This window comes from Podarcis filfolensis, assembly GCF_964270895.1.
Source record: "Podarcis filfolensis genome assembly, chromosome: 3".
NCBI classification, from domain to species: domain Eukaryota; kingdom Metazoa; phylum Chordata; class Lepidosauria; order Squamata; family Lacertidae; genus Podarcis; species Podarcis filfolensis.
The window spans coordinates 32361165-32387746 of NC_139606.1; the positions used below are offsets into that span (position 1 = coordinate 32361165).

At 42.3% G+C, this 26582-nt stretch overlaps 1 protein-coding gene across 2 annotated transcripts in view; it reads right to left on the reverse strand.

The window, feature by feature from the left end:
- Positions 1-26582, reverse strand: part of NBAS (NBAS subunit of NRZ tethering complex) — a 195314-nt gene that overhangs the window by 136430 nt on the left and 32302 nt on the right. For both annotated transcript variants that reach the window (XM_083606886.1, XM_083606885.1), the window contains exons 13-21: positions 22601-22664; positions 19935-20128; positions 13693-13950; positions 12216-12341; positions 10348-10499; positions 9356-9493; positions 8343-8421; positions 7602-7706; positions 5883-6019 (exon numbers count right to left, since the gene is read on the reverse strand). In XM_083606886.1, the coding sequence (XP_083463012.1) occupies positions 5883-6019; positions 7602-7706; positions 8343-8421; positions 9356-9493; positions 10348-10499; positions 12216-12341; positions 13693-13950; positions 19935-20128; positions 22601-22664 (1253 nt within the window). The remainder of the gene's footprint in view (positions 1-5882; positions 6020-7601; positions 7707-8342; positions 8422-9355; positions 9494-10347; positions 10500-12215; positions 12342-13692; positions 13951-19934; positions 20129-22600; positions 22665-26582) is intronic.

The window sequence follows — 26582 nt, forward strand, 5'->3', positions numbered from 1 at the left end:
CAGAGGCCGAATCCGGCCCAATCGCCTTCTCAATCCGGCCCGTGGACAGTCTGGGAATCAGCGTGTTTTTACATGAGTAGAATGTGTCCTTTTATTTAAAATGCATCTCTGGGTTATTTGTGGGACACAGGAATTCGCTCATTTTTATTTATTTATTTCAAAATATAGTCCGGCCCCCCACAAGGTCTGAGGGACAGTGGACCGGCCCCCTGCTGGAAAAGTTTGCTGACCTCTGGACTAAGGGCTTGACTCAGTATCAAGCAGTTTCTTATGTTCCTATACCATAGCCAATGGGGTGTCCTCTAGGTGTTGTTGAACTACAAAGCCTATCGTCTCTGACCATTGACCATACTGGCTGGGGCTGACAGGAGTTGCAGATGAACAGCAACTGCAGGGCAGCACGACAGCTATCTCAGTCCTATAGATAGATAGATAGAGATATAGGTACATAGATATATATAGATAATATAGATATAGATATAGACACACACACACACATATACGTGTAACTAAAGATGTATGGGATGCATGAAGTGCTCCCAAACCTTTAAAAAAACACAGAGCGGCCCCTGCTTGTATAGAACCATGAACACACTTAAGAGTCCCATGGTGTTTTCGGCTGCGTCTCCTGCCTTTTAGTTTAGGTTCCAGGAAATGTTATCTACCCAACATGTCATTTGCTTTCAGTGGAACACATTGTACTAGTAAAATAATTAGGCACTGCCAGGTGTTGAATTTGGGACTACTGAACCAGGTCACATTGAGAGGTGACCCTTCTCATTAGAGATATCTCCCATAGCTACTGTTGTGTAGTCTGATAGTGCATTATGCTTTCGTGTCAGACACCGCAAGAATATTAGTTCTTCGCACTAATCTACAATTAGAAGTGGTCCATGCAATAACAAGCCTTCTTTCAACCAAACTGTGCTAATGCAGCCTTAATCTTTTTGTTTTTAAAAGAAAGGAAGTGGGAAGGGAATCACTTTGGGGAATCTACAAGTATCACATTAGTGTTGCACCTCCAGATCATGATGGATACCAAATTGTGACAGGTGGAAAAATAAGGCCAATCAGTGCATTATTCCACCAAAAGAACCCCAAAAGCAGACAAAAACTACCATCTCAGAAGTCTATTGAGGAAGGGCTGTAATCTAGTAGTTGAGAACATGCTCTGCAAGCAGCAAATCCCGGTTCCTGGCATCTCCAGAAAAGTTTCAGAAAACCCTTGAGCCCCTCTGCCAATCTAGTCAATGCCAAATGAGATGGGCTAATGGCCTGATTTGGTCTGAATCAGACTCCTACAGCCCATTTGTCTGGTTCAGACACATACAGTGGTACCTTGGTTTAAGAACAGCTTAGTTTATGAACAACTTGGATTAAGAACGCTGCAAACCCGGAAGAAGGTGTTTTGGTTTGTGAACTTTGCCTTGGAAGCAGAACATGTTTCGCTTCCTGTTGAGTGTGTTCCATTTGTAAACTGAGTCCCCCGCTGCTATGGGAAAGCACGCCTTGGTTTAAGAACACACTTCTGGAATGGATTAAGTTCGTAAACCAAGGTACCACTGTACTTGGAAGGCAACAGGCTTTGCATGGTGAAGTAGGGGGCCATGCCTTGTTCCCTCAAGGAAGAAGGAAGTGAATGAACAAGTCATTTGGGTGGAGCTGCTACATCACACACTTTCATAAGAAAGGGGAGGACACCATGCCTGCTCCTTTAGCCACTCCCCAGCATAGTAGCTGAAGCAGGCCACTTTCATGAGAACATGTAGTTCTTCACACTATGCATAATTAGTTTATTCAATTGTCTTCCACAAGATATAGCTTAGAGGTGTAGAAGTACATTATGGCTACTAGTCAGAATGGCTGCAGAGAAGCCCAAGGTGCAGAGCCACAATATGACTCTGCTTGTGGCCAGTTGCTTGCTTGAAAGCAGCAAGGAATATGGCTGTTGCTTTTTTGTGCCCAGGCCTGCCTGGAAGCATGTGGTTCGCTACTTTGGGATGCTGGCATAGATGGACCTCTGATGCGATCCAGAAAGGCTCTTCTTTTAATAACTGAATGCATAGCTGGAAATGTTTCTGAAGGTTCTACTTCAGCAACTCAGCATGGCTAAACAAGGAAGTCCTTTTTCAGTTTAGAAATCTGCTTTCTTGATAAACTGCAACAATGGTGCAGCAGAAACTTCAGAGACCTGGGCTGGTCCTTCACAAACCCCCTCCTTAAATTTCTAGACCACCTGCCCAACAGTCCTAGGCTGCCTGTACGTTTTCATCCTTCACAGAACTCCCAATGAACCATCAAAGAATTTTCACCTTCCATTTAAAGAAGGCAGAAACTCTTGTGGGGAAAATGATCTCAGAAAAAAGGAACATTTCTAAATTGTTGCTATAATATGGTTGGAAACACAGAAATAACTCTAAATAATTAGTTTGGATGGGGGAAGGATTGCTTGTTGCCATAACAGTCTTGCCTCTGGTGGGATCTTTGCCAATATCAAGCCAACTTTAATTAGAGACGCACTCCAAGAGCTCTTGCCTTCCTTGGCTCCGTTTCAACCAATTCAAGCATGTTAAGCCTGCTCAACACTTCAAATCCTTCAGCGTAATGCATGAAATGCTTTCACAGCACTGGATAACCTTTAAGGGCATAGCCATCCCTTGACTGGCAGGTGTTTTAATCCATCCTAGGGTGGCTGACTCTTGAATCAGCTACTGCAGCTCTTATGAAAACCTCTGCCTACTGATTTCCACTTATCAAACCTATGTTTTCCTGCATTTTTCGTCTAGTCAGTTGACAACCCTTACTCACTTTCCCTAGGATTGCTTCACTGACCAAACAAAATGCAAATTAAAGGCAGGTGCTTATGTAACACATGATAATTTAGGGCTTGCTTAGATAAAAGGCCCTCATCTTAGAAGACAAGCTTCCTAGTCTATGCTCTGTCACTCTCATGGGGGAACCATCTGAGGCTGAGGAGTGGAAAAGGAAAGGGCAGTGTTTTTCTTTCACATCCCTGAACGGCACCCACCTTCTGACAGGTGACTGCTGTTTCTCATTATGGCCTGGCCATAAGTACTTCCTGGTCAGACCTTTGCCTGAGCTACAGCCAGACACTGGCCTTTTTGTGTAGCTCCAAACAGGAGACTTCAACCTCCCTGGGACGATCAGCGCATTTGCAAACTGGATCAATCACTGTGGGCACCACACATAACAACCAAGCGCACACCACAATCTATTCTATTAGCGACAAGAGAATGTTTCTTTCAAATCTAATTTCAGCAGGGGATGAACACAAAAAAGGCCTTTGTAGACTCATAGGTGGCTGTGGCACAAAGCAGAAAGTACTATAATTCAGCTTCAATACAAAAGCTACCAAGGTTGGAAGGGTGTTTTTTCATCTAAAAGATGCAGAACTACAAGAGGACTTCACATTTGCCTCATTACCATTTTTAAAAGGATAAGAATATCACATTTAGTGATAAGGCAGAAATCTTTGCAATCTATTCAGTTCTGATTCTCACACTTCCAGCAATGTGTGTCAAGTCTACTTCTATTAACTAATATGTCAAACAGGAAACAGCTTCAGATAAAAAGATAGGGTAATTATAGATCATTTCATGGAAGGAATTCTGTAAATTCTTGAGTTACCTGGGAGTAAGTCGCAATGAACTCAACAGTGGCTGAACTTATGAATACACAATAACCTTAACTTCTGAGGATAGCATTTTGCTATAAATATTGCAAAGGAGTATTTCAGACTGTACAGTGGTACCTCGGGTTAAGAACTTAATCTGTTCTGGAGGTCTGTTCTTAACCTGAAACTGTTCTTAACCTGAAGCACCACTTTAGCTAATGGGGCCTCCCGCTGCCACCGCGCTGCCAGAGCACGATTTCTGTCCTCATCTTGTAGCAAAGTTCTTAATCCGAGGTACTATTTCTGGGCTAGTGGAGTCTGTAACCTGAAGCGTATGTAACCTGAAGCATATATAACCCGAGGTACCACTGTAGTTCAAAAGGCAGATTTGCCAAGAGATTTATTATTTTATCTTCTTGCTAAGTTAACAAGGTCTACCAGACAGCACTGGCAAGTGCCAAAGTCATTATAGCATTTCATAAGAATACATCATCACCAAACAAACAGGAAATAGAAATTATCAGGAGACAAATGAGATCTGAACCTATGCACTTCAAAGATACACATGGAAGACAGATCTAAAATATACAATGTGTGGGTAATGCAGAAAGGGGATATGACACAAACTACCATTCAAACACTCACTGGAAGGACAGATCCTGAAGCTTAGGCTCCAATAATTTGGCTACCTCATGAGAAGAGAAGACTCCCTGGAAAAGACCCTGATTTAGGAAAGATTGAGGGCAAAAGGAGAAGGGGACGACAGAGGACGAGATGGTTGGATAGTGTTCTCGAAGCTACTAACATGAGTTTGACCAAGCTGTGGGAGGCAGTGGAAGACAGGAGTGCCTGGTGTGCTCTGGTCCATGGGGTCACGAAGAGTCGGACATGACTAAACAACAACAACCACCATTCAAATGCATTTCAGCCTTCACACAAGAGAATGGGTAAAATGTAGCTCATCAATGGCATTTGCAAGCATTAAAGCTTCACAGGATTAACAAACTCTTTATTACTTAAGTGCTGGAGAGGTTGCAAGAAACAGGGTTGACAGGCTACTATATATCTGCTGGACAGCTGAATGATATTAGGAACTAATTTGTGAAAGTGCCATCAAAAGCAATCCTGCCTTAAATGCTCCAAAACTAAGTTTATATCCTATTTTTAAGGGCAACCTATCCTGCAGTCCCACAGAAATCTTGTAAGCGCTCACCATGCTAGCTGCAAGGAAGAGTCACAGTATGGCAGACATCAATCAATGGTGTCAAAGGCAGTGGAAGTTAGTTTTAACAGACTAGCTTACAGAACAAATTGACTGGGCAAATGAGGGCAGATACCGTATTTTTTGCTCTATAAGACTCACTTTTTCCCCTCCTAAAAAGTATGGGGAAATGTGTGTGCGTCTTATGGAGCGAATGCAGGCTGCGCAGCTATCCCAGAAGCCAGAACAGCAAGAGGGATTGCTGCTTTCACTGCGCAGCGATCCCTCTTGCTGTTCTGGCTTCTGAGATTCAGAATATTTTTTTTCTTGTTTTCCTCCTCCAAAAACTAGGTGCGTCTTGTGGTCTGGTGCGTCTTATAGAGCGAAAAATATGGTAATTTCACTGAAAACTGGTATCCATTCTAAGCTTATGTCATGAAGTAGCCAAGGTTGCTATTTAATGAGGATTTGAACCCAACATTAAACAACAATTTCATGCCCTGGCTAATGCACAATGTATCTGTTAGCTGCTATTAAGGTGTGGGGAGGGAAAAATAAAGTGGTACCTCGGGTTAAGTACTTAATTTGTTCCGGAGGTCTGTTCTTAACCTGAAACTGTTCTTAACCTGAACCACCACTTTAGCTAATGGGGCCTCCTACTGCTGCCACACCGCTAGAGCACAATTTCTGTTCTCACCCTGAAGCAAAGTTCTTAACCCGAGGTACTATTTCTGGGTTAGCAAGTCTGTAACCTGAAGCATATGTAACCTGAAGTGCATGCAACCTGAGGTACCACTGTATGTTCTTAAGAGAAGAAGGGGTTGAGGGAAGGAGCATGAAGCCTTGAGACTGCTGTCCAATTCCGGGAGATAGCAACAAACAGAGCATGTTTGGCTGAAAATATATTCATTGGGTTTCCCTCTCTCTTCTCAGCTGCATATGCAGCTTTTAGCATAACTTTTAAAATAAGGAATACTAATTGTTGTTTTCAATATTAAATAAATAAAGGTGCAGCTTTGCATTGATATTCAGCACATATGCACTTACCAAGCTTCAGGTAGCAAAAAGGAATATTCATGCGGAGAGGTGGTCTCTGGAAAATTAGAGAGAATTGCCAGCCGATGCGGAAGGAGGTCTGACCCATGGTATGTGAACAAAATCTCCAGGGCTCTTACATTGCTTTCCTGCACCAATAATTCAGTTTTAATATTCATGAGACAGCTTATTGACCAGTCTGTTTAAGAAGTAACCACACACACACACACACACACACACACACACACACACCTCAAATTATGGCAGATGGCATAATTCTCATATAAAAAACCCACAGGCCAGCGTATTAGCTATCCATTCCCTTCTGCTCTGTTCATTTTCTTGTGCTGTTCAGAAACTAAACATATTTCATGAATGCTCTGAACGAAAAAAAATATGCCATTGGTGGTTTTATTGGACCAAGGACACACCTACCATATAGTGGCTGAGGACAGGAAATTTACCAATGTTGAGGAAGGAGGCATTGCTTTTTTGGGGAGGGGGGGATTACAGGAGAAGACAGCAACCGAGCGGACTGAGCGGGAAATCTAGGACAGATGAAAAGAAAACAAACAGCTGGGACAGGGGCAGCCAGACTGCCAGAATGAGGGGAAAGCAGGAGTGGGGTAAATACAAAAGGGACTCTTATTTTATTTTTTACTCCCAGGGGCAAGAAGAGACGACTGGATAAACGAAGATAAAGAAGGAGATGGAAGAAAACACTAATGAAGCGCTCAAAGAAAAAACAGAGAGCAGCTACACCAGAGGTATCTATCTCGGACAAGGATAGGAAATGGACTGAGGCCAATGGTATTTGAAGCAACTGCTACTTCTGCAGTTTTGGTGAATTCCTTTTCCTCAGCCACTAGATGACAGATGTCTCCCACTTGGTTCCCTCGCTGCAAGAAGCCAAGTTACAGGGAACCAGGCAGAGGGCCTTCCTGGTAGTGGCACCCACCCTGTGGAACGCCCTCCCACCAGATGTCAAAGAGAAAAACAACTACTAGACTTTTAGAAGACATCTGAAGGCAGCCCTGTTTAGGGAAGCTTTTAATGTTTCATAGACTATTGTATTTTAATATTCTGTTGGAAGCCGCCCAGAGTGTATATTATTATTATTATTATTATTATTATTATTATTATTATTATTATTATTATTATTATTTGATGGCCTTTCATCCAAGGAATACATCCATTACTCAAAGGTGGGCAGGGGGACTAATCCCAATCCCTGCTCCAAAGTGCTGTGTTCCGAGTCAGTCCTACTGCATCAGTTGATGTCACTGGGCCCAACAGCTGGACACAATAACTATGCCAGTTCCATGCTAGTGTAGCCTGAGGTGGCTTTTTCCAGCCCCCACCCACAGCAGCAGAGCTGCGGATATAGCTCCACTTGGTGACCAGCTAAGACCGGATTGCTTTGCCCATTACCTAAAGAGTCTCATATATTACCACAGGCGACAGGTATGGGTGCAAATGGCCTCACTGACAACTTTCCCATATTTCTTCAGACATGACATCTGTCGCCTGGGATAAAATCGTGGGAATAGTAACCTAAAGAGGCCCTATAATTCCCTCTCATCAGAGATAAACTACAAATACCTCTATTAATTACGGTGTGTCCTAAATGCAACCCATTTTTTTCTATTGTATAAATAGAAAGGCAAGTCACATCTCAAAATTTTGCTTTATGCAAAATACTTTATGAGCAAGCTGTGAAATAATTTATACCCGAGCATATGTTCTTGCAGAAAGAACAATATTCTGATTCCGGAACTTCTTGAAGAACTCTGCATCATATCTCTGTTCGGCAACGTGTTGCCCACCAAGAATTTCCTGAAGGAAAAATCATCGGAAACATTTTACAAGGCTGATTGGTTCCTCAACAGAACATGACACAGTGAACTTCCCGAAACTTTGTTGGCACATGTGGTCCTCAGGAAAGCGAGAAAGATTTACTAGAAACAGGAGGGGAACACTGGGCTTGGGTTGGAGGAGAGCTCCAGGCTCCCATTATACATGCCCCTGCCCTCTGCTGGTTATCTGCGATTTTAACAACCCAAAGGTTGACTGTCCTGCTGCACTCTTAAGCAATGATGCAGTGGTCTGCGCAACTGGGTGCACCACAGGCCGATAAGTTGGTTGCATATTTTCACTACAGCTTTCACACACATGCAATGCGCTAAAAACATAAGGACAGGTTTTAAATACCAGGGGCTTAAGTATAGTTTGCTAGGAGAAAGAAGACAGGATGGGGAGAAGAGAGAGAAAGAGAGACAGAATGTGCTGCAATGCAAATTAAGCAACATAACGTATGAGAAGAACATGTTGGAGTGCAATAATGGTCTTGCTTGCCTCGTTATTTATAACCACTGAAAATCAGAGCTGAAAGCTAAACTATCAGAGTGAAAGGTCCTGAAGGCGCTATATAGTGAGTTGTACATAACAAATGCAATCCACAATTTTCCAAACCTCGTATGTTGCTAGCCGATCCAAATACGTTAGCAGTTTCAATCTGCTCCGGCAAAGTTCTTTTTGTTCCAATGTTAACCTGTTTTAAAAGGGAGGGGGGGAGAGAGAAAGGCAATATATAAAGAAATACAGAATCGGCAGCACTGAGTATTTGGGGTTGGTTTTTTTGGGGGGGGGTGTACAATGCTGGCCATATGACCCGGAAGCTGTACGCCGGCTCCCTAGGCCAATAAAGCGAGATGAGCGCCGGGACCCCGGAGTCGGCCATGACTGGATCTAATGGTCAGGGGTCCCTTTACCTTTTTTACGGTTTTATACAAGCAAACCTCTACTTGTAAAAAAAATCTTGATCATTTACTGTGGCAGCACCTACAATTTGAAACTCTGCCTTTTGCTGCCGAGCAGGTACTTCCACTGTACTCTTTTTGGTGCCTGGTAAAAACATAATTGTTTGGCCAAGTCTGTGAATTTTAATTTTAACTTTTTGTATCCTTTGATGCATTGCACATTTTTCCTGATCTTACTGTTTCATCTCTTTGTAAATTGCTTTGAGGTTTTTCACCATCAAGCGATGGATAAATTTTATGATGAATGAATGTACATACAATGCATTCAGATTCAATTGGTTCAGAGATGCCCTCAAAGGCATAAGCAGGAATGCACACAGAGTTGTGTATTCATATGTCAGTATCGTCTGTCTGCACTGCCATGACTTGCCAATGGATGTGAATTCAGACACTCATCTGAATCCAGAGCAACCAGCTGCAATGAGGGCTGGATCAGGCCCTTTGCCTGCATGCAATTAGAGCTGCATAGTGGAATCCTTCTCCAAATTTTAAATGTGAATGGGAAATTCAGAAAGCTGAGCTATTTTCAAAATACACTGCCAACTAAAAATTTATAGCTTGATCCAATTAGAAGTGAAATGTATTTTAAAATATCCTCCCTTTGGGGGGATTATTGCATATATAAACCTAGCAATATAGCAAGAGGACACCCAGCCTGACATTTACGTGGAGAAGTTTACTGATTGAAGAAGTTCTTGACGCTTCATGACTTCTCGCTCCTTCCTACTCTCTGCTTCTTCCTCTGGAGTTAAAAACTCTTCAAAAAGCAGTTCATCAATGTCCACATCACCTGGCAAGATAAACCTAGGAGGAGAACAAAAATCAATGAATGGGGAACTGGTTATTTGATCAAGAAAAGTTTGGGGTTTTTTAAAGAGCTTTCTATCTTCTAGATTACAATTGATTTTTTTATATATTAAAAAATAAATAAATCCTGAAATAGCACCCAACTAAAAAAAGGACAGCTCTCACAAGTCAAAATGTACAAGTCTTTTCATCCTTTCAAAACAAGCAAGCAAAAGGAAACATCTACAAATATGAAACATCCCCCCAAAAAAGTATGAAAGGAAATAAGAATTTGTGGTGTTTGTGAATGGGAACTTAGCTATGACAGTCAGGCCTGCACCCCTAGCGATTTTGTTCCCAATCTTATCAGATCTAAGAAGATTTAGAGATGCTGGGAGGGGCTTGTGTATGCACCGTAAAATAACTAATATGACCTCTCATCATTAGGACTTGACCCGTGGCACATTGATCAAGAGTAGCCAGATTTAATTTAAAAGCTCCATGAACTCCCTGTGACATTTACTTAGGTTCCAAAGAGAGTGTCCCTATGGAATTTTTCACACTTAGAATAGTACTTCTGGGAGGGGGGTGGAATCACTTTGCATTCATCCAACTCTTCCCCCAACCTATCAATTTACTAATTTGGAAGTTTACAGGTTTGTAAAGAGACAGACAGACATACATGCCAACCTTGTTTTCACAGGAGATTCTGGCATGCAAAAAAAGGGGAAGTTTCATTTAATATTGATCCATCACAGTTTATCGTTTAATAAAACAATAATTTAATAAACAATAAACAACCATTGTTACGCTCTTTGCTGAATCTGGTTAGCGACCCAAGTGAGCAGAGCTGACAATCTGCTTCCACAAACCTGCCGCCATCTTCTCCTTTCCCAATGGCTATGAGCGCCTCCAGGTCTGTTCCTTTTAAGCCGTATTGAAACAACTCTTTAGCAGCATCCACATTCTCAGGAACTCTTTCTAAGCACTCATGAAGGACCCAAGAACGCTTATTGATTTTGCTCTGACACCACCAAAGACAAACAAACCAAAAAACCGAGGGGGGGGGAGACACAAATGATTCATTAGAGTAGACTGATAGCAAGGGTGTATACGATCACGAGAGCACGTTGAATAAAGCAGCTTTCTGTGCTTAACAGATACAAACTCTTCAGTCTATCTAGCTGAATATAATCTTCAATGGCTGACAACAGCTCTCTGGGTTTTCAGAGAGGGTCTCACCTAACCCTACACACCAGGGTTCAAACCTGGGATTTTCTACATTCAAAGTATTTGCTCTACCATTTAGCCCTTCCTGCAGATGTCACACCAGTGTTTCCCAAACTTGGGTCTCCAGCTGTTTTCAGACTACAATTCCCATCATCCCTGACCACTGGTCTTGTTGCTAGGGATGATGGGAGTTATAGTCCAAAAACAGCTGGAGACCCACGTTTGGGAAAAGCTGTGTTACACTAACAATTGCCTTTTTTTAACCTCCCATTCACCCCTAATTGTGATTTGGAGATCAAATCAACTGGACTACAGAGAACACATCAGTAGACATTTTTAAAGGATATTATTATTATTATTATTATTATTATTATTATTATTATTAATTTCTTAAATTTGTAGATCTCACGGCAGCTCACAACATAAAATTACAGTGGTACCTCGGGTTAAGTACTTATTTCGTTCTGGAGGTCCGTTCTTAACTTGAAACTGTTCTTAACCTGAGGTACAACTTTAGCTAATGGGGCCTGCTGCTGCTACTGCGACGCCAGAGCATGATTTCTGTTCTCATCCTGAAGCAAAGTTCTTAACCCGAGGTCCTATTTCTGGGTTAGCGTCTGTAACCCGAGGTACCACTGTACAATATAAAACCCACCAGAAAGCCATAATAAAAATAAGAACAAAAACAAATAATCCCCCTTCCCACAACACATTTAAAAGGACATTGGAAATCAGTCAGCCCAAGGCCTGGTTGAATAGGAACATTTTCACCTGGCGCCTAACGGTCTCTAATGAAGGTGCCAGGCAAACCTCTCTGAGGAGAACATTCCACAAATGGGGAGCCACTGCAGAAAAGGCCCATTCTCATGTTGTCACCCTTCGGACTTCTTGTAGAGGAAGCACATGAAGAAGGGCCTCTGAATCCAGCAAAGGCACATCAGGAGGCTACCCAATGGGCATCAATGGGCATTCAATGGGTCTTTTCTGAGTATGACTAATGTTGCAAAGTACAAAATAAAAATAAAAATGCTTAACCCTGTTTATTCTGCATAGTAAAGAATTGTTTTGGGGGTTTTTTCAAATCCAGTTTTAGACCCAATAACACTGGAAATTTGACATGCTTTGTAAAAGCATGGCGGCCGGCAGATGTTTTGGACTGGAACACACATGAGCCCTGAAGTCATTTGGTGGAATTCATTGTCGAGTTATTATGAACATTCCACCTGTACAAGCACTGACGCTTGTCAGAAGGAACAATTGCCCCTCACTCTCCATCCCCTCCGCTGTCCTGGGGGAATCGCACAACCCTTCAGAGTCAATTTTGGTGTTGCGGGTTGGGGCACACGGCTGGGGGAGGGGGAAGTCCTGTTGCACAAGTGGAAGTTTCCGCTGACAAAGGCATGTTAGGTGAATCCCACCCAATGAGCATTGTAGTCCAAAACATCTGCAGTGCAAGGCATGAGCTTCAGAAAGGCTAACATAAAAACTACCTTCCCCTAAGAGAACATACCAGATAATCCTGAATAGAAGCAATGCTAACAGCCGATTTCCTCCACTGCCTCTGATAAACAAGGTCAGAATCAAGGTCGTATGTTTGAGCCAGCGACAAAGCTTCTCCGTATTCTTCATTATCAATCTACAAACAAAGCATAATGAAATCAAAGCCATCGCTGCGGGCTCCATTACAACTTTCTATAAGAAAAGCAGCATGTACAACAGGTTTAGCATTATTCAGAGAATCAGGAAGATCATTTCCCAACCCAGAATACCCTTTTGCCAGTCAAAAACAATTGTGCAGTGTCTGATCCACTAGACAATGGGTTTCATCACAATCCATATATAGCAGGTGCCCGTGACCCTTCTTTTTACACAGCAGTCTCAAATCAAAGGCTGAACAGTCTTAACAGGAAGGGATTCATTTCATCCAGGAACAATATAATATGCTTCAAATGCTCAGGGGAAGAAATGTAAGATCCCCATAGCAGAAATTGTATCTTGAGGAAAAAGCATTTGCAACAAATGAGTAACACCTGCACATTTATTGATTGGGAAGGAAAAAATGCACGAGGAACTATGCTGCTTCAGCATCATGACTAGAAAATACCTCCAGCTTTTCACTGTACGTTATTAAAGGTAAAGGTAAAGGGACCGCTGACCATTAGGTCCAGTCGTGACCGACTCTGGGGTTGCGGCGCTCATCTCGCTTTATTGGCCAAAGGAGCCGGCGTACAGCTTCCGGGTCATGTGGCCAGCATGACTAAGCCGCTTCTGGCGAACCAGAGCAGCGCACGGAAACGCTGTTTACCTTACCGCCGGAGTGGTACCTATTTATCTACTTGCACTTTGACATGCTTTTGAACTGCTAGGTTGGCAGGAGCAGGGACTGAGCAACGGGAGCTCACCCCGTCGTGGGGATTCGAACCGCCAACCTTCTGATCGGCAAGTCCTAGGCTCTGTGGTTTAACCCACAGCGCCACCAAGGTTCAAATCCTCACTCAGTCATGAAGCTTGCTGGCTGTCCTTGGGTCAGTCACTGACTCTCAGCCTAACCTGCCTCACATGGATGTTGTGGGGATTAAATGAAACACAGGAGAATGATGTGCACCACCTTAAGTTCCTTGGAGGAAAGGTGGAATATAAAATGCAATAAGCAGACAAACAACCCCAGTACTCTTCGAAATACGAGTGCAATGACAAACTAATTAAGACACATCAAAATAACTCGGAAGATAGTTCTGTTTGAACCAATGTTACCCAATCTTGGGTCTCCAGCTGTTTTCAGACTACAATTCCTATCATCCCTGACCCTTGCTAGCTAGGGATGATGGGAGTTGTAGTCCCAAAACACCTGGAGACCCAAGTTTGGGAAACCCTGGTTTAAACCAATGCTACTGAAACATGTCCAGCTGACCTAAGACCCAAGTGCCCTGTTGTGAGAAAATTAATGATCACGTGAGAAAAGGGAGGGCAGAATGTCTCACTCTCACCTTTCTTTGGTACAGCTCCTCAGGAGTCGTAGACCTCAGGTTTACGAGGCGGTAATTCTTTATGATAGTGCGCGGACGTTTCCGCGGAGGAGCGAAGCGCTCCATTTCGGTCACAAAGTACAAGCCTTGCTTAAGGTAGCCAAAATACCGGGCCTTGGCAGAAGTTTCGTCGTCCGAATCGGAGTCATCTTCTCCTTCGTCTTCATCACCGGGCCTGCTATCCAGGCGCGATCTCTTTGGAGCCAGCTTCACCTCGCACTATGAGGAAAGCAATTCTTACTAAACAGCGCAATGCATCACACTTAAGTCTGTCAGGCTTCAGCACACAGAGAGGCAATAAGCCACCACCACAATTCTCAAAGCTTCTGGGACCAAAAAGAAACCGGCTCCAGAAAATGAATTTCCTTCTCAAGCATCCAGCAGTGGCTACATGCAGAGCAAAGTTATTAGAAGGAAGGGCCATTAGCACAACCCCAGTGCTAAGTACATTCATAAGGACTAGGACATGCTTAATAAATACATTTTGTAAGAATTAGTAGGGTCTCCTTGGAATGCCCTATGCCTTTGGTATTGAAAGTAAGACAAGCACTGTCATTGCATTATTTTTGGTACCAGGTTTTCATTTGCCCAGACCTTTTTTTTTTTTTTTTTTTTTTTGAAGAAAAAAAGAGAAATCTGTATTGTATTAGTTGGCTGAATAGTAGTTGTGTTTTCTAGTTTATTATTTCTTAGGCTATGGTTTTGTTTTGTTTTTTACTGGCTGCTTTAATAGTGTATTTATAATTTTTTATGTAAACTGCCGTAAAATTCACGTTTTGGGTTAGGGTTTAGACATTCTGAAAGGAAAGAAGTTCCCTTTCTTGTTATAAATATATAGATATCACTATATCATCTAATCTCAAGGTCACATAGGAAGCATATGATACTGAAATATCTGAAACTGAATACAAGTTTTAAGACAAGATTATGAAGCGGAAAGATCTATCATTACATGAAATTTAGTTGCAGCAGTATATCTGAATGAACAACAATGAAAGAGGCACGTGAAGCTTTGCACTTTTGCCTCAAACCTTGCTTCAAAACTACACAGTGCGGACTTCCGGGTTGGCGCCATCGCCGAATGGCGGACTCCCTCCGAGCTCCGGAGGGAGCCGGCTCGGCAGGGGCTGGGTTTTACCGCACCGGCGATGCGGGGACCCTTAGAAACCACGGCCACGGGGGCCGTGGACTTGGAGACTCGGCTAGCACCGCTAGCGCCCTCCCGACTCGTGAAGGAGCCTTTTTAAAGGCTACGGATCGGGTGCCGGGGAGAAGCGTGGTGCTTTGAGTCCTCTGCCACCCCTGCCGAGCGAAGCCGCATGCCATCCGGCGGAGAGCGCTGACTTCTTCCATTGAGAATTTGGACCTTTAACAACAACCCGTGAGTAAATTGGAAATCGGGTTTAAAAGAAGAAAAATTTTTTGGATTTGAGACGAGCGGGGGGGGATCTAAAAAGGAAGTCAGTCCCCCTCCCTATTGTAGACATTTTAAAACAAGGATTGGGAAGCCAAGGCCCAAAAAGAACGGTATCTTTGCTAAAATCAAGAATTCCATGATGGGAAAGTACAAGAATTGTGCTGGAGGAAGAATTGAAGGAGAAGGAAAATGCACCCCCCTCCCTGGGAACCGGGGCGATTGAGGAGTGAGCCTGGTGAAAAGAGCCGGTGATTTTGACAGCTGTCAAAGTAGCTGTCAAAGTCGGAATTTTAAAGAGGATTTTATTACAAGGACCTTGCTGGTCAAATTTGTTACAATTTGATATAATTTGTTAAGACTTGAATACAAAATGGCGAAAATACGGAGAACAATCGGATTTTTGGACACAAAGTTACAACAACCCCCCTAGAGGAGCTTCGGGACATTACAAAGATGGGCGTAAGCCGGGAAAAATACAACACTTCGGAATTTCACAGAACTGGTTATCTCCTGGGAAAGCTGCAAAACTGAAACTGAATCTCGTCTACAGGGTGTTTAGACTAAAAGGAGACAACAGAATACTTTACTGAAGAAGGAAGGGACTGAACGCAAGTTTTTGTTCCTGAATAACAACAACCCATGTAGAGTTACTAAACTTCTGAATAAGAAAGTTTTAGCAGCGGAACAAGAGGAAGCTGGACTATAACCTTGAAAGAACAATGGGGGGAATTTTATAATTTGACATTTTTAAAGATTTAGGAATTAATTTTTAAAAAGTAATCCTAAAAATGGGAAATAATTCTGCAAGGAGTTGGGGGAAAAATGGGATTGATGGACTTAAGACTTCCAGGCTGGAAACATAGATTGGAGGATAAGGGAAATTAAACCGGGGAAGGGGAGGGAGAATTAGAATCCAAAGGCTTGCAACTATTTTCTGAATTGGTTTTCTTTTTTCTAATATATTTCTTATTTTTTTATACTTTTATTCTGTGTGCTTTTACTTTAATGGGAAAAAAGGGGGACATTGTGGAAAGAAAAGGGGGCGGGCTATGGGGAGAGATCTTTTGCTTTTTTTTTATCAAGGGTGTTGCATAAGGTTTGTATAAATTTAAATTTGAACAATGGGGTATATAAATTGTGCTTTAAATCAGAAACAGAACTTGTGGAAACAACAATATGAAAGGGGAATACGGTAGGGGTGGGGGAAGGGGGGAGTCCCAGAAAGTGGATGTTTGAAAATAAGGTTCTGAATGTATCTTCATAATTTCTTCTCTTCTCTTTCTGTATTTTGGAAACTTCAATAAATATTATTTAAAAAAAAAAAAAAAAAAAACAAAACTACACAGTGCCATGTATGATTATAGCTTCAACAATGCAGGTAGCCAGAGGTTGCCCAGCAGTTTTACATTCTAATGGGGGAGGGAGGACTAAAAATACACAAAAATAGGATAACACTAAAAACAACTGAGCATAGACTACCTCAGACAAATGAACCTTCAAGCATTTGAGGGAAAGGGAGAGAGAGAATGAGAACAAGTACATTTAAATAGGCTGCTAAAGAGTTCATGAAGAAAAAAGCCCCGAGAGATAGAGAATAGAAGCAAGGACGAATGAGAATACTAGAACGAAATCAAATGAATAATAAGGAAATGCTAGAGATAGCAGGTGGGCAGCAGAACACAAAATAGGAGCAAGTGTCTTAGGCAGAAAGGGGATGGCTAAGAGAACATTCCTATATGTCAATTCAAAAGTAAGCCTCAGTGAGCTTAATGGTACCTACTCCCAGGTAAGAGAGTACAAAATTGCAACCCCCAAAAAACCCCACAACAATACAGTGGTACCTCAGGTTAAGTACTTAATTCGTTCCAGAGGTCCGTTCTTAACCTGAAACTGTTCTTAACCTGAAGCACCACTTTAGCTAATAGGGCCTCCTGCTGCTGCTGTGCCACCGGAGCATGATTTCTGTTCTCATCCTGAAGCAAAGTTCTTAACCTGAAGCACTATTTTTGGGTTAGCGGAGTCTGTAACCTGAAGCATATGTAACCTGAAGTGTATGTAACCCGAGGTACCACTGTAATTAAGACATTGTTTAATAAGGGAATGGAGCATGGGCAGAAAAAAAGGGAATTTAGCATTATCTGACAACTTGAAAACGAGTCTTAGATCATCGTGAAAAGGATGGCACCAAGATCTTTAGTTTTAAGAGAAATAGTGGCACTACTAATACACAAAAGAAACATAAGAAACAGGAATAAAAGAACTAGAGGGGAAATAATTTTCAAAAAAAAACACCTCAGTATTTGAAAGGCAGACAGCCCTGAGGAAATTGCAAGATGACAAGGTAAAGGATTAACAAAAGGAGACACATCAGATGCATACAAACGTCATATGCACAGACATGTTTAATACAAAGGGAAGAAAAGTCTCGCTCAATAACGGCAACTATTCAGAAGAAGAAACGCTTGCTAATTGAAGGCATTTTTAAAATATCCACTAAATCGCTGAGTGAAAGATGTGACACTACTGACTCTTGATTTAACCCTCCAATGCTCAGCTGGTGCTAAAAAGGAGGATTAAAAATTATGTTGGATTTGCTCCTTAAACTGTGCTACTTCACATTCCCAGTGTTCTCCTGATTTGAAGATTCTATGGCGTTTCATAAATTTCCTATGACATATGCTTCATTTTTGATGTTCCAGAAGTATATAAATATAGGGGTGTTAGGATAGAACTCTACTACAAGTCCAAAGATGGGGGGGGGGAGCTATATTAAACAAATTAATTTAGTCTCATTGGCTGGGGTGGAGGGCGGGAAGAGCTCCTAAAAGTTGATACAGTAGATGAGATTTATTAACTATGGATAACTTAGTGCTTGTTACTCATACCATCAGAAGTTTTGAGTTCAACAAAAAGAACCCACAATATGTAATCATATTTAAATTTTCCATAGTTGTGCGTCCCTTTACTATAGATGAAATTAATTTATTTTTTGCCAGTAAATTAAAGTCACCCAGCTACTTTGGAATGTCACAATAAACCATGGTTTATCCTAACAGGGATAAGTCACAGTTAGCCTTGATCTCACACACTCCCCAACTCCCCAGCATAGCTGTGAGGAGATTGGAATGTCCTGTGTCTGTTTTTTATTAAGGGCAGTTTGCCATTTCATCGAAACCCAACAGAATGCAGTAAATCTTATATATGGCTTGTTAAGAACAAGCTAACCACAGTCAAGTTAAAGTGATCGTTTGTCAGTTTAACAAGTTAACAAATGATCCTTGTAGTTCCCATCACAGATGCTTTGTTTGTCCCTTTTCGTGATCTGGAAAACACCAGACTAACTACAGTTTCCTGTTGAGTCTTAATTGTGAAATTATGATTTACATCCTCAGAATAAGCCAGGGTGTTAAGCCAACTTCAAAGCATGGCTTGTTCCAAAGCCATTAGCTATAGTTCCTGGGCAGGTATTCAACTAAGTTTCACTCGGAGTGGAGCCACTGGAATTAACAGACTTAATTTATCCATGTTCATTAATTCCAATGAGTTACTGAGTGAAACTTGATTGAGTACCCACCTGGTTCAGATGTAGCTTGCTAGCTTGCTTGCTCACTCACTCATGTGTGTGGAGGCACATATGTAGCAGAGATAGGATTATTTTAACGTGGTTCACAGATTATGAAGCTGGCTTGTTTCAGACAGAGCATAGGTAAGATTTACAAGAGTTTGCCAGGTTTCAACATAACGAGTCCAAGTCAGGAATATTCGGTGTTATGCTGGAGGGGATGCCAGAAAACAGGGCATTATGTTCACATGTAGTGGAGGTATAAATATGTACGAATTTTTTGGCAAAGGGTGTTTAAGGAGATAACAGAAATCACTGGGTTAAAGCTGACCAAAAGTCCAGAGGTAGCATAATTATCAATTTACGATGGGGTGGAAGGTTCACAGGCTATGAAGGACTTACTCACAAATTTATTGACAGCTGCACGAATTATGAAAGCTAGGAAGTGGAAGGGGCAAGCAGAATATAAAATGGCAGAATGGTATAAAGAGGTGTGGGATAGAGCTATTAATAATGAGTTGACATGTGCCATTAAGGTAAAACAGGGAATACAGAGGAGAAATGATTTTGAGGAGATATGGAAAGTGTTTGTAGAATTTGTACTATTAAAACAGAAAGGAGTCAAACCATCTCAAGAGGTGTTGAAGTTTTGGGAGGTTGGATAGTTACAATGGAATGGTCTCGGTGGTGGGGGTGCACATTTTTATTCTTATTTATTTATGATTATTACTTTGTCAAAATAAAAGTTATTTTTAAAAAAATAAAGCGTCCAGGTCAACTTCTTGCAGCCACACCAGAGAAGGCTGGAGGCTCTCTGCAGCTACTTCACCTTGGAAAAAGCCATGGTTCACTGTGACATCCCAGTCAGAACTACCCCGTCTGTATTTATATTGGATTTGAAATTGGTTTTACATATGAAATTGTTTAAATTGTTTGTACACATGGAATTGTTTTTATTCTCAATGTTGCCACTGTGAAATTGCTTTGAGATAATATTACAGAAAAAAACATTTCATAAACGCAATGAAATAATAAAGAAATAATTTGAATAGGGACACTGTCAAATGCATCTCACTCTTCTATTTTAATAATTGAAGTCCATCTAAAATGCTTTACACACACACACACACACACACACACACACACACGTGTATAGGAGGCTTACACATGAAGGAGATGACATTCCACACATAGAAATATGGCATTTCTGCCAGTGTTCCCTACCTCCAAACTTAGAAATCCACCATCATGAGCAGAGGTGACCTGAGGGGAACTTTCAAACCATTCACAGGATTTGCCCAACAGATTTTTCAAGGTCTTCACTGATGACACTGTCAAAGCACCCGAACAGCGAGCCAGGATGACCGCATTCTCTGACCACCAGTTGATGTCTATCATTGGGTAAAAAGATTCCTTGTCTTGGAGGTGGGGGGAAGTAGAAAAAAAAGCTTTAAAACAGGAACTAGAACAGCTTCAATTATTTAATTAAAAAATCATCTGAGAGAGTCTAAATTTAACGACAATATACTGTATCAGCATTGCGTAGAGCTTCGCTTCGCTACGTTTTTACGGTAGTATTTTAATTAAAGTTATCTCTGGATTAACTAAAGCAAAACTGAATAATTAAAGATTCTGACAGACTTCTTCATGTAATATTTTAAAAATAATGCAGCTAAGCGTGTTAGGCAGATCCGCTCACACAAAGCAGGGCGAAACTTTAAAAATTAATAGACAGATATGGACTTATGGCTCCTCAGGCCAACTGTGCAACAATCTCTCTGGCAAATGCTCAGAACATTATTCATGGAATCTCGATGAAGCTATATCAAGCAGAAACCATCTGGGAAAGGTGTCACAACCAAGGGAGGAAGGGAGGAGGGAGAATCTATATGGCTTCTCCCAAAGGGAATGAAATATCCATAAAGGGGCTGAGTTAAAGAGATTTCTACTTTGTTATGCTGCTTATTATGTAGAATTACGCTGCTTGAAAAATATTTGCCAGTGTGAAGACTCACCTTCTTCTGGGTCCTAAATACTAGCTCTGACATAATATCTTAGGGTAGATTGTGTTTTTCACATGAACCAATCTATTTTATTTTTATTTTATTTTTGGTGTTGGCATTCAGATACACAGATAGACTGGAAGGAGAGTCTCCACCCCCATCATCCTGCCCGGAAACTGAGCTCCAGCCCCAAGGGCCTTCTGGTGGTGCCCTCACTGTGAGATGTGAGGTTACAGGGAACCAGGCAGGGGCCTTCTCGGTCGTGGTCCCCACCCTGTGGAACGTTCTCCCATCAGTTGTCAAGGAGATGCATAACTATATAACCATTAGAAGACATCTGAAGGCAGCCCTGTAGAGGGAAGCCTTTTAAAGTTTAATGTTTTATGATGTTTTTATAGACGTTGGAAGCTGCCCAGAGTGGCTGGGGCAACCCAGTCAGATGGGCCGGGTACAAATAATAAAATGGTTTGTGCATTTTATTTTGTTTTTATTATTGTTGTTGTTATTATTATTGTGTCTCACCTGAGGCCTGGTTGTTAGTTACAAGTGTCAGGGCCTTTCAAGTAGCTGCATTATCAGATACTTTGCCCTAGGATGAATGTACATAGCCTATCCATCTTTTGCTGGCTGGTAAAACACATTTTTATTGCAGCAGATTTTCCCCCCTGCTAAGGATCTGCTTTTTCATTTCAAGGTTATATTTTATTTTGTTTTCTGCCTTTAATTTATTTTGCAGTATTTATGATTACACAGGAGTTCTTAATTTATAAGATGCTAAATTTAAATTGCTATGAGCCACCCTACATAGGCAAATGAAGAATGGGAGAGACACTTAATATCAGTTTGGAAGTGAAATGGGATCGTCCACAAAAAATTGCAGCTTGTACACTCTTGAAGGCACCCTTTGTAAACAAAACATTGTGAATTAAACTGGCATCGGAAATAGACAACAACGACACATGCAAAACTGCACTATTTCTGAGATTATTTACACTCCACTTTTCAAGATATAAAACCTTCCAACGCGGGCTAAAAGTAACAGTAAAGTTCATCTTAGAAATACACAAAACACAATTTCACATAATGAGAAGCCATCAAGATAGTGACAGAATGTGCATAGAGTGGTGGTGTGGGGCAAAACTGTCTTGTTGGAGCTGTCCTCTGGGGATCCCTGTTGGGGGCAAGGGGGGGAAATGCAGCTGGGACAGAACCTAGTAAGAATGATGAAAGCTGTTGATCCTTTTGAAAGAAAGGTGTTGGGTCTAGAACACAAGCAGTACAGTGGTACCTCGGGTTAAGAACTTAATTCGTTTTGGAGGTCCATTCTTAACCTGAAACTGTTTTTAACCTGAAGGACCACTTTAGCTAATGGGGCCTCCTGCTGCCTCCGCGCCGCCGGAGCACGATTTCTGTTCTCATCCTGAAGCAAAGTTCTTAACCCGAGGTACTATTTCTGGGTTAGCGGAGTCTGTAACCTGAAGTGTCTGTAACCCGAGGTACCACTGTACATAAATCCTATTCCAGGCTGCCTGGCACCATGGACAGCTCCTCACAGATTCCAACCTGGGTGAAGAATATCTTCACATTTTACACATGGCTCATGGAAATGGAAAAAAATGGAAAGAGGATGTGCCCATCACTCACACATTCTCAAATACTGCTTCCTCAGAAGGGACATGTAATCTTCTAGCATTTTGGATGGCAGCATTGTAACGTTAGCCCTTATGATATCTTAAACACACAATGATGGATTAACATCCTCCTGCTCACTCAGGTCTTGGTCTCTCTCTCTCTCTCTCTCTCTCTCTCTCTCTCTCTCTCTCTCTCTCTCTCTCACACACACACACACACACACACACACACACGAAACTACACTATGGCTCCAACCTTTGATTTTCTTCCGTTTCTCAAGAGAGAGTCGCCATTCCGGTTTGATTTCATCATAGCCCGGCTAAAAGAAAAAGAAAATCTCCAATTAAGTTTTATACATATCCATATGTACACTATAAACAAAACTATCAACAAGCAGTGTCTTATGACTTATGAACAAGTGGAGCCATCTTTTTGAAAACTTTCCTTATATTGGATTGAACATTAAGAAGGTGCCGCGGAAGCAAGTGGGGAGGTAAGGGAGAAAGACAGAACGGAATATCACTCAAGCTAGCAAGGGAATCAGGCCCCATTTTTTAATTATTACTTCTGCACGATTAGAACACATGAAAATTTCCAGGCACAATAAGCCCTAAACCGATCTCAAGCAATTCACACTGTCAGAAAGATGGCCAAATATGAATTGGGATCCAATTTCATGGAAATTAAAAGCCAGGATTCTTCTATTACTTTAAATAGTCAGTCCTGGATCCCACAAACTGCTTGTTATTTTTTTTAAAAAAAATTATTTATGATTTTCAATTTTATACATTTCAATAATTTTACAATCATTTTAATATTTTGAAACTCTACTTCCTTCCCCCTCTTTCTGTGGTTCCTTAAACGTATTTTTTATATTTTCTGCATATTCCAAATTAACTTAACTTACTCATTTATTCATCTACAGTGGTACCTCGGGTTACATATGCCTCAGGTTACAGACTCCGCTAACCCAGAAATATTACCTCAGGTTAAGCACTTTGCTTCAGGATGAGAACAGAAATCGTGCTCCGGTGGCGCGGCGGCAGCAGAAGGCCCCATTAGCTAAAGTGGTGCTTCAGGTTAAGAACAGTTTCAGGTTAAGAACAGACCTCCAGAACTAATTAAGTATGTAACCAGAGGTACCACTGTACTTTAAATATATACTCCTATAAAACTGCAGGTTATTACAATAATTCTGTCAATGTTCTTATCTGTTTACAGTTTGTTTCTAAACCATTTCCATTCTTTTATAAAAAGTTGGTTATTTTGATTTCTTATTTTTCCAGTAAGTTCCGCCATTTCTGCATATTCCATAAGTTTTTGTATCCATTCTTCTTGCATTGGGATGACTTCTTCATTCCATTTTTTGGCAAGTAACAATCTTGCCGCTGTAGTCGCATACATGAATAAATTTCTATACAGTTTGGGTAGCTCTGTCCCCATAATTCCCAAAACTGTTTGTTCTTGAACCACCATTTCAATCAAAACACTTGTACAATGCAATAAATATATACAATGAAGGAAGCCTTTAAAAAATGAAGGAAGCTACTACCACTGCCAACAAAATTTCTACTGTAGTCTGAATCATCTATTACAACAACGCATGATATGAAATAGCGCTCCCTTTTTACTTCAGCTAGGATTCCCACCCAACCCAGTCACTTCACAAGAAGATGCCATCTAATTTTTTTTTAGTTGCAATATGCATTCAGCAGTCTGTGTACAGTGGTACCTCTGGTTACATACTTAATTCGTTCTGCAGGCCCGTTCTTAACCTGAAACTGTTCTTAACCTGAAGCACCACTTTAGCTAATGGGGCCTCCCACTGCTGTCGTGCGGCCGGAGCACGATTCCTGTTCTCATCCTGAAGCAAAGTTCTTAACCCGAGGTACTATTTCTGGGTTAGCGGAGTCTGTCACCTGAAGCGTATGTAACCCGAGGTACCATTGTATTATTGGGAACCAATTCCAAAGCTTTAATGACTGCAAATGTCTATCTTGCTATGACAAGATAGATATGAAAGGACAGGGGTCAGCAAACTTTTTCAGCAGGGGGCCGGTTCACTGTCCCTTAGGCCTTGGTGGGGCGGACTATTATCTTTTGGCGGGAGGATAAACGAATTCCTATGCCCCGCAAATAACCCAGAGATGCATTTTAAATAAAAGGACATGTTCTACTCATGTAAAAACACGCTGATTCCAGGACTGCCCAAAGGGCCGGACTGAGAGGGCAATTGGGCCGCATCCGGCCCCCGAACCTTAGTTTGCCTACCCATGTGAAAAAAAACCTAATCCCACATACAGACACAAACACAGAGAGGGAAGTACTGCTGAGCTGAGCACAAAGGCAGAAAACACTTCCTCCAAACAGTGTGGGTGTGCACATGTTAATATTAAAACTATATCTCTATAAATCAGATTAAATTATTTCAATTTTAAAATGTTATATAGAGTATATGGGACACAACTGAGCATTGGGGGGGTTTTTTTTGGGGGGGGGGAACAATAAACCATGAAGTAACGAGAAGCAAAACAAAGAATGAAACATATGTTCTGGTACTCCAAGAAGTGTTTCTGGGGAAGAAGTGATTAAATAATACTGATTCGAACCTTGGTGTCAGGGAACTGCCATCTGAGACTAAGGAGGTGAAAGGGCTCATGGAGGGTGAGAGAGACCACTCAGCGGAGGAGGGGACCTGCAGGGGGAGAAGTGGAGTTCCAAGGGAAAGTGAGTCGGAGGGAGAGCTCAGAGATACTTCAAGCGAGAACAGTGGGGGGGTTTTAGGACCTCCCGTAGGAACACCCACTCCTCGGCGGAAACTGTCACGCCGAGAGTCCAGAAGACGTGTTTCCGTTAAGGAGCTTTTATGCTGGAAGAAGTTCCGTAAACGCCCACTGTCCGATTCAACGAGCGATTGATGGAGCCACGCTTAAGGAGCTCCATCACAGACAGAGGTTTGGGAACTTAGCCAAACTCTGAGGGATCAGGATTTTACGCACAAGCAGCTCATCATCCCATCACAGCAATCGGACAGTCCCTGAAAGCAGCTTGTGCAGAGAGGCATCATGAGTGACCCAGCCGGAGCCGGAGGAGCAGGAGGAGCTGGAGAAGGTCCAACTCTGGAAGAAAGGTACAGAATGTTGGAACTCCAGCTAGCAATGCAAACGGCGAGGCTAGAAGAAAGGAGGGCGCAGGATGCAGAAAAGGCAAAAGGCGCTACACTAGCAAGAAAGATGCCAGGAATGGTGCAGAAGTTTGGGGGGGACCCCAGGAACTACCAAGCCTTTAGGACAGAGATGCAGTATGCTCTTGAACTGCAGTTTAATGACTTTCCCGATGAGGCGTCGCGAGTGGCGTTTGTGATTGGCCATCTCGAAGGAGGGGCGAGAGACTGGGTCAGGCCCCTGATGGCAGGGAATAGTGACATGCTGAAGGACGCGAGGAAGTTTTTTCGCGCCATGGATTTGATGTTTTCCAGCGAGATTGAACAGGGACTGGTACGCAGACAATTGATGGCTTGCAAACAGGGGAGCCGATCGGTTCGTGAGTACTGGACTGAGTTTACAATGTTGATACATAGATTGGGGTGGGACCTATCGGCGGAACCCATTCAAATGCTATTTGAAGAGGGGCTTTCTTCGGCGGTGAAAGACGAACTTTCCCGGGCGCCCAGGGCGGAGTCTATGGACCAGCTGACCAAATCAGCGCTGACCATTGGAGCGCGCCAGGAGGCAAGAGCCTTGGAGAAGCGGGAGGGGAAAGGAGAGCGTTGGAGGGATTTCCGCATTCCAGAGATTCCAGAGCCAAGTTTCCCGCCCGGAGAGCCGATGGAAGTTGGAACAGCGCGCGCGCACGCAGTTTCAAATCCCAGTGAAGGGAGGAAGAAGGAGGGAAAGAGCGCCAAGAAATGTTACCTCTGCCAGCAGCCAGGTCACTTTGCCAGAGTCTGCCCGCAAAGAAAGGAATGGCAAGGGATGGCGGGGGCTGTTGGGGGAAAGGAGGAGGAAGTCCAGGAGCCAGTAAAAGCCAACGCCTGTCTGCCTCTGTCAGGGCACTGCAGACAGGCCAAGGAGCAGTAAAAGTGCCCACTCCGGAACCTCCAAGACCAGCCCTAGTAATAGAGGTGTTGCTAGAGCTGGCAAACGGATACCCACTAAAGACCAAGGCGCTGTTAGACTCAGGCAGCTCCTGTAATTTTATGAGCAAGGAGTTTGCAGCGGAACACCAGATACAGACA